The sequence below is a fragment of the Amblyomma americanum genome, chromosome 7, assembly GCF_052857255.1.
Source record: "Amblyomma americanum isolate KBUSLIRL-KWMA chromosome 7, ASM5285725v1, whole genome shotgun sequence".
NCBI lineage: Eukaryota > Metazoa > Arthropoda > Arachnida > Ixodida > Ixodidae > Amblyomma > Amblyomma americanum.
Window position 1 is genome coordinate 7,868,226 of NC_135503.1, and position 11,086 is coordinate 7,879,311.

At 53.2% G+C, this 11,086-nt stretch overlaps 1 protein-coding gene across 1 annotated transcript; it reads left to right on the top strand.

Moving 5' to 3' along the window:
- The first annotated feature begins 8,228 nt into the window (after positions 1-8,228).
- LOC144096921 (solute carrier family 22 member 7-like) lies at positions 8,229-10,290 on the top strand. The gene has a single exon (XM_077629735.1). It carries the CDS (start codon positions 8,246-8,248, stop codon positions 10,262-10,264), a length of 2,019 nt encoding a protein of 672 aa, XP_077485861.1. The 5' UTR covers positions 8,229-8,245; the 3' UTR covers positions 10,265-10,290.
- The last annotated feature ends 796 nt before the right edge of the window (positions 10,291-11,086 follow it).

Sequence of the window (11,086 nt, forward strand, 5' to 3'; positions counted from 1 at the left end):
AAACGTGGGTCGCGGATGAACGTTGCTCAGTTCGGGTTCTTAAAAGGAGGAGCAAGAGGAGAAGGCAAGAAAGGGAGGTTAACCGGGACCAGAAGCCTGTTTGCTATTCTGCACTTGGGAAGGAATGAAGGGGGGGGGGGGGGGGGGGTATAACGGCGAAGGAAAAAAAAAGTAAGGAAACTGTAGTCAGTAAGCATACCGTCAAGTCACAGTCTATCGCTCAGGCCCGGTGCTCTCAAAGCCGCTTAACAAGTTTACATAAATTGCAGGTGCACAGATCTAGTATAATTATACTGAGTGTATTTTGTAAGACGGGGATTAATGTTCAGAGAAGCCTCAGAAAAAGGAAATGGACTGCAACTCAATGCGGTCAGTCTGCCGGGAAAGGGTTGAGGTTGTGATTTTGTTAGTCAGCATATAACCGCCGCGGTGACTCAGTGGTTATGGCACTCAGCTACTGACCCAAAGAACGCGGGTTCGATCCCGGCCGCAGCAGTCTCATTTCAATGGAGGCGAAATGCTAGAGCCCCGTGTACTGTGTGATGTGAGTGCAAGTTAAAGAACCCCAGGTGGTCGGAATTTCCGGAGCCCTCCACTACGGCGACCTTCATAGCTTGAGTCGCTTTGGGACGTTGAACCACGTAGGCCATAAACCGTCAGTCGGCAAATAAAATACAGTCATGCCTAGAAAGTAACATTAGAAACGGCGTGTACAAGCAGGGACTATGGGTTAAAGAAAAAAAAATCCCCTTTAAGTTTGTTGCTGTACTGCAATCACCTTCACGCAAAGACCCGTTATTGGGCGTGCAGCAGTGAAGAAAACTACATCGCCGTCGCACACATCATTTCCTTTATACCCTACTGGCCGCACTGGAATAGTAAACTTTTCTCAGTCCTCATCCATTGTACGGCTCAAGAGAATGGCTATGCTCCATCTAGACCCCGCCACCTCTCTGGCTCCTGATACGCTCTGTCGACACACACAACTCCCAGAACGATTTCGGCAGCAAACCTCGGGGGCCTACTATCGCCTCGGCGCTTCTTACCCAGCCAGGGTTTGCATTGAGAGGTCACGCACGCAACTGCTATACCTCGCAAGCACGCTCTGACTCAACAGCAAAAAAATAAGTAAATAAACAAAATAAGAGCAAGAAATAAAATATGAAGAGATGAAAGTATGGGCTGAATTGGAAGAACGAAAGAACAAGGTAAAAGCGAAGCAAGAGGCCGAGGAGCACGCGAGAGGAGAGAACGGGGAGAAGGAACGCATGGTCGCTTCTTCTTACAAAGCGGTTGTCGTGGTGATCTCGTTCCACCCGGTTATTTCTTAACCTTTCATCATCTTTCCATTCTTCACCGCTCGACGTTGTGTTCGCGTAAGCTCCCCGCAGCAACAGCTCGTTTTTTTTCTTCTTGCCCCTTGCGGCTTCGGCCACCGTCGTGGCTCGTATATTTAGAAGGCGCCCGATGCGTTCGTCACGACGGCGCATCAGTGCGGCGGCCGAGTGCGCGGGAGCCGCTGCTACCGTGACCTATTCACCGCGTCGTCCGTGCAGCGCAGTTTGCGACCACCGCGCTGCGCTGGCCACAACGGCGGCACGCTTCGCTCTTCCAAACAAAGCAAAAGCAAACAAAAGGAAACGATGCAGCGTGGGTAGACGGGGCGCACGTCGGTCGTGAGGCCTACATCTCGAGATTGATATTGTTCTACAACGTTCCTATGCTCTTTCAGGCACCGTCACACGCGACCCCCCGGTGTTCGCCCCGAGAGGGCTTATTGTCTCGTGGTTTACCTACTGCAAACAGGCTCAAAAACAACAACGGCGGAAGCCATGCATTATGAGGATGTGGACTTTTTGGCTAGCGCTCTCGTTCGGAAATGCCGCACGGTTGTTTTTGGCTCAGAGACGATGACGTCGTCACGTGTAGCTATATTCTTGTTGTCGAATAGCTTATGTAGGATGGTATACATACGGCGCTGAATATTACCAGGCGTGGCAAGACCAACAATAGTGGCTCGCGAAGCGGACAACTCAGATGGGGCATCGCGCTGTGCACGTTTTATGACCCCCGGGTTACCGGAGCGTCCGGAGCCGCCCCGACGTCTCATTGTCTATTCTGCCTCATCGCGCAGCACGCCTTCGCTGGCCTTCGTGAGCGGCTATTTTTACTCCAACCTTTTTGGTCAGGCCGCCCCTCGCAACGCGGCGCGAAAAACGGGCGCTGTACATCGGCGATGACTACCTACGCTGGACACGCGTCTCTGGACACTCTCGCTGGTTCTTGGTTTCTGACAAATACGGTTCGATGTTTTGCTATAAACGCGTGCGCCTAGAATAGGAAATTTGGCCCTGCACGGTAAGGGCCCTGGAGCCGGTGCGTAGTCGATGACTTTGGCTGTCGCAAATGGGTGGTGTAGTAGTAGTAAGTGGTTTTATTAAAATAATAATAAAAAAGGAAGGAAAAGATTTTTGCTTGCCCCGGCATCTGCCATCGATACTGAAGCACCTGAGCTGGAGCAGCGGAAGCAAAGGATAGCAGGCAGAATGGAGAAATGAAATGAAAGAGGTGAGGGGACAGATAGGGAGGATAGGGGGAGAGGTAATATACACAAGCTATTTGCACAATAAGAAATGTGTACAGGTTGAGCGCGTGATTAGTTCATGATGGAGCAATAAAAACACGCGAACAGCACTATGTTGGCTACAGCTGGAGTGGGGCGTCCAGTTATTAATCGTCCAAAGTAGCACTCACGGAATGTTCGGTCACTGCGTGTAACTACCTGGCGGAGAACAGACGGGCGTCAAGCCCGTCTGTTGAGGAATGCAGAGGCTCACCAAGGTTCGCTCACGGGTGCGCGCACTGCACTGCGGCCACAATAGCGTCTTGGGGGAGTCTGGTAGTATATGTCCAGCGCCCTAGAGGCCGCAAGCATATCGCGACGGGCATCGGCGAACACGGCACAGCGAAGGAGCAGGTGCTCCAGTGTTTCCACTGCACAGCATCCGTCACACACATACTCGTCGCGATTCCATGACGCTCCTGTCGTTCCCCGGGCCACACGCAGCCAATGCGCGCGCGGAGGATCACTGCACGTTGCGACGGCGTAAGAGCGCGACAGCCGGTGATGCTGTCGATGCGCTCACCTCCTGCGATGCGTGGGTCGGGGTGCTGCTTTCGGAGATGGTCGTGGATGGCCGCACGCACGTCCTCCAGCGCAAGGGCAGATCGCTGACAGGCAGTTGATGTGCGGCGGTCGCGAGGACGTCAGCTTCTTCGTTGCCGGCGATGCCGCAGTGACTTCAGCCACTCGGCCATTATCTTTAATTCATACGTCAAGGACAACCTTTAGAACTGCACATAGCCTGCACATAGCCTGCTGCACATAGAACTGCACATAGCGCTGCTCTGTGCAGAATAATTGTTAGTATCCGCCATAATTGCACCATTTTAACCCCTTCGCTCCTACACATGCGCACACAGACGCCATTGGACTGGAAAATATTTATTGTCAGCATTGAGCCCTATGTGGGCGCTATACAAGATGGCCTCGAGCCTGTGGTTCTCGGCGATCTTGTGAGCACACACAGTGGCCCGGACTTGTGTCAACGGGTCTGAGCAGGCCAGTATAGCCTCCCACCACTCTATAGAGAAGGGACTGGTAGTAGGTCCGCCGGTGGCGGCGCCTTTTTGCAGCTCCACTGAATGGGGTCGTATCCGGCTATCTCGCCGCATTCTTTGCAAGTTGCATTGTATTGTGTTGGGTACATGTGAGCTAGTTTTGACGGGCTAAAGAAGGCTCGCGTCTGGAGCCGACGCCACGTTACCTCCTGCCTTTTGTCGAGTTTCTTGTCTGGTGGCGGATATATCCTCCTTTCCAGTCTTAAGTGATTATAGTGTAGTCATGAAAGGATATGAATGCATCTCTCGAGAAATTGGGAGACTCAACCTGGCTCACTGCTCGGCTGGCATAACCTCGAGCTACAAACTCGCTTCCCCTGTTCCCCGAGTGTGCCGGCACCCATATTAGTTCCCCCTCTCTTTGGTTCCAGTCTTTATGCCTTAGGATTCGTTCGGTCTCCTTGGAGATCATACCTTTCGCGAAATTGTTTATAGCGACTTTGGAGTCGCTAATTAGGGTGACTGCTTTGGTGTTGACCATTGCCATGGCGATAGCCACCTACTCCGCTGTCCCCGAGTTCTTTGTTTTTGTGGTCGTGAGCGTGAACGACTCGGGTGAAACACAGACGCCAGCATTGCCGGACTCGGTGCTGCGCTCAGTCAGCGTAAATTCTGGTTTGATAACAAATAGAAAGCCGGGTTGTGGGGCACACCAGCAGGATTTTCGCTGAAGGCCGAGACCTCTGTAACAAAAAATTGAGGGCGCTTAAGCCTGCTGATGTGGAGGAATGCGAAAGCATATGTTTTGAGGAAAGGAAATGGCGCAACAGTAGTAGTAGTAGTAGTAGTAGTAGTAGTAGTAGTAGTAGCAGTAGTAGTAGTAGTAGTAGTAGTAGTAGTAGTGGTAGTGGTAGTGGTAGTGGTGGTGGTGGTGGTAGTAGTAGTAGTGGTTTAATAAAATGATAATTAAAAGGTGTCGCAGCGGAAATAACGGATAGCCGGCAGAATGGAGAAATGAAATGAAAGAGATGAAGGGGCAGGCAGAAAGGATACTGGGGAGAGGTACTATACACAAATAATCTATTTACGCAATATCATCAACTGGACGCCCCTCTCCATCTGTAATGTACAGAGATGTGCGCGCGTGTTTTTCTTTATTTTGGACATAACGCAGTAGCTCTCAGATCTCGACATCTCGGTGGACACCTCCACCTCACCTTAAATCATGTAACTGAAGGTAAATATGTCATTGGTCCAAACCCCTGCCGAAAACTAGCCTCCAACTTGACTAAAATATGTAAGCTATATGCAAAGAGAAATGCTTTGACACGGCCCGGGATCTGTACGACGAACGGTTGCTCAAAATTTTGCTGAATATATTCGGGAATACTGCCACCACATCTGCTCCTCGGTTCAAGGTTATATGAAAACCCACAAGCTAAGGACGGGAGTTTTATAGCATTCGCTCTCGAGTACGCTTGATGACGGCATGGAAATGGTTCAACAAGGCTTCAAACGAGCAAAGCTGAGAAGGCAAGCGCTGATTATATGGCAAATTTATTCGCAGTAATTGCGATGAATATGGGAGAAAAAAAATTTATTGAGGATTATCTCAGCTAATCCACGATATACAAAGCGAAAGACGGCGATGGCTTTGAGCAAAGGAAGGGCGCATAACTGGCCCCCTGGATATGCGGAGGCCTCACTCGTGCTTTGATACATGTGGCGGTGGTGAGAGAGAGATGTGGCCTGAATTCATTAGCGCTGACACCGTTGTGGCTGACATGCGGCTCTGCAGCAATAACGAGGCCGCAGCGTTCAGTTGGTGATCAATCTCTCGAGATCAACCATTAACTGCATGCTACCTTCCAGGGTGGCAGGGAGGGCGCAGCGCCTATCCAGTGGGAACAAGCAGATTTTTGCAGTTGGACACCAACGACACGTACATGAAAGCGATGAGGCCTCCACTGACCCACGGAGCTGGTTGTGAGCTTTTCCTTCCGTGAAAATGAACAGCCTTTGCAAAGTTGTCAACGCCAATGAACTCTATAAACGCCGTCGGCTCACTTGTTCGGTTTTTGAGGAAAGGAAATGGCACAGTAACCGCCTCGCATATCTCGGTGGACACCCGAAGCGCGTCGTAAAGGGAGGGATAAAGGAGGGAGGGAAAGAAGAAAGAGAAAACTGAAAATTGAAAGTTGGATTTTGAGGAAAGGTGCGGTGCTGCGCAGCGCCGGGACACCTGTGGCTCGGTGCTACTAGTGGCGCATGCGCAGTATAGTGACTAGGGAGCGAGAGAGAGAGAGAGAGAGAGAAAGAGGCGACGGAGTCAGCGGCGGCCACCTGCGCCGTGCGTGACGTCACTCGTGCTCCGACAAGACATTCCAAAATGTGCTAGGGAAAAGATCAGAGTAGACCCATTGCCCAAAAATATGCACCCAGAATTCAACAAGGAAAGAAGGGAAAAGAGGGCAGAAGCCATGGCCAGAGGACTGGACAGTCTAGATAAGAAAGCAGTGGCATACACAGATGCAGCAAGTGGGAAGCTAGGAGCAGCCGTGGCCTCAGTGGTCAACGGAAAGGGGGAACCTGAGATAGCAGCATCCATTCGAAGCCGCAACCCGGAAACGGCGGAAGAAGCCGCAATAGCGCTCGCATGCGTAGGAACGCAGGCCAAAATTATAGCTAGTGACAGCAAAACTGCAGTCTACAATTATGGCAGAGGGAGGATTGCCTTAGAAGCAGCACAAATTCTAAAAAAGAAGGAAATTGGGAGGGACGTACGCATCGTGTGGGTACCAGCTCACGCATCCATCCCTGGAAACGAGGCGGCAAACACCCTGGCTCGAGACCTCTACTTCCGAGCCAGGGGAGAGCCGCCCGACTGCAAGGACCTGGATGAGAGACTGATCAGCTATGCAGAAATAATAGAGAGCTATAGAAGTCAAAGGAGGATTTTCCCTCCGCCGGACAAAACACTAGGGAATAAAGAAGCTACAACATGGCGTAGACTACAAGCTGGGAACTTCATAAACCCGGTGTGGGCATCACACGTATTTAGGGAAAAGGAAATAGAGGAAAAATGCAAAAAATGTGAGAATAGGGGGACCCTAGATCACATCATTTGGGAATGTACACACTCCCCAGGGATTAAAGAAGGAATAAATAGCAAGGAAGCCTGGGAAACCCTTCTGCAAAGCGCGGACCCCGCCGTGCAGAAAAAAGTCATTCACCTGGCACTGGAGGCCGCAAGAGACCAAGAACTCTATGCCTGCCTTTAGATGCGAGGCTCCCGGCCCCCACCCCTAGGCCTGCGTGCCAGAGATGGGGAGTAGGGGATCCTCTTCTCTGGTGGAAATAAAGGTTTTTGAATGGAATGGACATACGCCGGCTCGCGCGAAGCGCGGTGTTGACTAGCGTAGTGAAGCTTCTCGCTTCAAAACGCCAGGCTAAAAATTGAATGCAGACAGCATATCTCCTTTGAAATCAGCCATACAGCATGCAGCTCATGTACATTTCACTTGTCTCTGGTTTCACGGGTGTGAATTTTCAAGTGAAGTCGCAATGGGTAATTGGGTGTCGTTTTACAGCTTCGCTGTCCAACCACCTTCACAGCGTGATTAGAGCCATAGTTTTTTATGATTCCTTGCTGAGCATTGCGTTCGATGGCATTTCGTGTTTCCACTTATCTGGCGGAACACATTTCAAGGACTACACAGTTTCTAAAAACACTTTCTTGAGAAACATATTTCAGGTGTCAATACCAGGTGCATACGTCGTTTTCTTTTTTTCTCATTTCCTTGAATTTTCCTGTGAACTCACTTTCGAAGACAATGAAGAAGAAGAAGGACGATGAGCATCGCGAGAGTGGCTGAAGCTCGTGCGTCAGAAGAAGAACGTGCGTCGTACGCGCAGCATCGTCGGGCAGTTTCTATCCCTAACGAAATAAGAGCCCCCTCTGCGACCTTCACTGGAACGTGTGGAGCAGCCTAGGACGGCGATGCGCAAGACTCAAAAGGTGCGGCGCAAGGGCTCTAAGCCGGTCCGGAGGAACTCCGGCTTCCAGACCCCGCCATCGGAGGTGCAGCCGTCATCGCTGACGCGGCATGATACGCCATCTGGTAGCAGCTTTACACGCAGGACGCGGTCATTTCATCGCACATCGTCGCTACCATCAGGGACGCAACTAGCCAGGTCGGGGTCGCTGCAGTCACTGCGGGCACCAGCAGCCCTCGGCGCTACCGCACCGTCGTCTACGCAGTTGACGTTTCGTCCCAGGTCGAGGTCGCTGCAGTCGCTGCAGTCACTGCGGGCACCAGCAACCCTCGGCGCTACCGCACCGTTGGCGACGCAGTTGACGTTTCCTCCAACACCAACGTACCCCTCGGCTATCTCGGCTGCACCAGAACAGTCGGTCACTGCGTTGCCAGCGACTCGCACGTCCCGGACTGCGGTGCATCCAAATCCCACCCGTTCATCGGAGTCCCTCCATTCGTCTCCCCAGCTTCCATCGTCTTCGCGTCAATATTCGCTGCCGGCAAACCCCCGCGGCTCCGAGCGCCCACTGAAGCTGGGCGCGTCCTACCCGACAGCAGTGACGAGAAGCACGTCCCTGGGTGAGCTTATGGCTTTGCGGTCCCTGCGCCAGCGCGCATTTTCTGGCCACTGGGGAGGCAAAGGTCAGGGGCTCTTGTCCCCTCTGCTGACCCGTCTGCGCTCGTCCTCGGCCAGTAGCAACACCAACCAGACACAGCAGCCCGTCCAACAGCGACAAGGCAGTGGGGCCCCTACGTCCACAGCGCCGTCAAGCATGGGGTCCGAGGAGCGCACGAGACCATCGGAGAAGAGGCCATCGCCCGAGCAGCATCAGCGAAGCGAGCAGCGCGACTTTCAGGACAGCATGCAGTCGGTTGTTCAGAGCCGACGCTCGCTATCGCGCACCTCGCTGAGCCTGCAGCAGGACCATCCGGCCACCCTACCACCGATAGCCACAGCTAGCACGGTGCGGCGCGAAGACGCGTCACTGTTAATGGGCAGGCATGGCCCTTTCCAGGCAGCCACGTTCCACTTCGGCATGCTGGCCGCCTTAGTGCTGCCTTTCTACACGCTGCCGCTGCAGATCGCCCAGCACGATGTCGACCACTGGTGTGCCAGGCCCAAGAACGTGCGCAACATCTCGGACGTGCAATGGAAGCGCCATATGATACCGCGCACCGAAGATGGCCGCTTCAGTCGATGTCGCATGTACGCGGAATGGAACTCATCGGACTTACCTACGGCGCCCTGCACAAGCTGGGAATACGCGCCCTCCGCCTACGGTAACTCTGTAGTCCAAGAGTTCGGCCTGGTGTGCGAGCGTGCTTGGATCATGCCGCTGAGTTGCTGTGCGTTTTCGGCAGGTGCCATCTGCGCGCTGCTCGTGACGGGTCCTCTGGCAGACCGATGGGGTCGCAAGCCGGTGGTGCAGTTCTCGGTAGTTGTGATTCAGGCTGCAGGCCTGGTAATCCTGCTATCTGCCATCGTAAACAGCTTTCTCGCCATGCGCTTCCTTCTGGGGGCCGCCGCGAGCACGCTCTTCAACACCAGCTTCGTCCTCGTGGTGGAAGTCATTGCGCCTGAACGACGCACGCTGTATTCAATGGTGGTGATGATGGGCAGGGTTTTCGGCGCTGTCATCGCGGCCGCCTTCATGTGGCTGCAGTTCAGCTGGCACGTCTTGCAGCTGGCCAGCATGGTGCCATGCTTCATGATGCTACGCTTCATTGCAAACTTTGTGGAGTCTCCGCGCTGGCTTCTAGCGCGAGCCCACATGGAAGAGGCCGAAGCAGTCATCCTACACGCAGCCACGCTGAACGGCGAGAACCTGTTCGAAGTGCGCCGCCAGTGGGCGCGTGCGCGCCGCGACCTGGAACGCTGCTGCTCCGAGGTTGCTCCCGAGGCTGCCTGCTGCGAGACAGTGTGCGTGCTGGGCCGCTGGAACAGCATCATCCTGTACTACTTCTGGACAGTGACTGCGTTGACCTCGCAACTCGCATCGCTGAAGATCCACTACCTGAACTTCTATCCTGCCGGCCTGCTGGCCTTGTGCTCAGTGCTGTCAGTCCCCACTGGGTTGGCCGCCATCGTGTCCGCTGCGCACCTGGGTCGCAGGCTCTCGCAGGCTGGCGCGCTTTTCTTTGCTGCCGCGTTCAGCTTAATGGCCAGCTCGATCAGCGACGACCACATCGGTCTGAGTGCAGCCCTGCTGCTTTCGGCGAGCATTAGCGTGGACGCGTCGCAGACCATCGGCACGCTGTACGCAGCAGAAGTTTACCCCACGGTGGTGCGCTGCTCGGGACTGGCGCTCTGCACGGCCTTCTCGGCGGCCGCGAGCATCCCGATGCCCCTGGCTGTGTACTGGGATGTCCTCCCGGTGTCCTCAGTGCCGCTGGGCGTTATGTCTCTGCCGTGCGCCGCGGCGGCCTTCTTTGCGATGCGCCTGCCGGACACCAAGGACCGCACCGTCCTACCGGACAAATTATCAGAAGCACTGTTTGAGGCGTCGCCAGTGGGAACCGTGTCAGCGGTGGTGGACACCAGCCCATTCATGCCGTTGCAGGGACGCCACTTCCCAGAGAATTCCCGGCCGCATAGCATTTCCTGACTGTATCCTTCTGACCCGAAGCTTGATGCCACCTTTCCGGTCTGTTATCCTTACTGGCTTTCTTTTCGAAACATTCATCTTGTGACATTTTGGATACCAATTAGGCGACTTCCTTGGAATCAAATTAAGTCGCAGACAACTGAACTGGACTTTGACTACAGATATGAGCGTGTCGCGCTCTTCTTTCGAGGTTATTTTGCCTGTTAAGAAACTTTGCTCAGTGTGGTATCGTGCACATTTGCACATTTTCTCATCGAACAGCACTTTGACTTGTTGAACGGAAACTTGTTTCTGTGAAATATCGCCTCGAACGCAGATAACTGTTATTAGTCGTTTCTTCTGCACTATAGGATTTTATTACTTCCGTCTCAAAGAGCGAATACTATGTAATTACGGCAGTGGAGGAATGGTGTTGGTTCACTGCGCAATGCTTGCTCGCTGCCACTTAGACTCCTTTTAGATATATCTGAAGTCTGCACGCGCTCAAGCTTTATGAAATGTTGATATGAACGTGAATATGAAGATGTTCTTGTCTGAGCATCGCGAGCGTGGGTGTGGCATGGTCGCTACATGCACGTTGTGTACTGCCATTGTGGACGCTTAAGCCCGCTTAAGCTCAATACAGAGGACTGCAGCGCCTGTGCAAAGTTTTTTTGTGACAGCGTGCTGCGTAGTGGCGAGTACTGCCCTACTAAACAGCTGGGCTATTTTGTTACTGGAAATAGTTGTCTCGTGTGTGTAAACTGTCAACTGATTGCATTATTGCTGAAAACTGTGCAGCGAAAGCATGAACGCATCGCAGACGTGACGAAACGCGCAGTG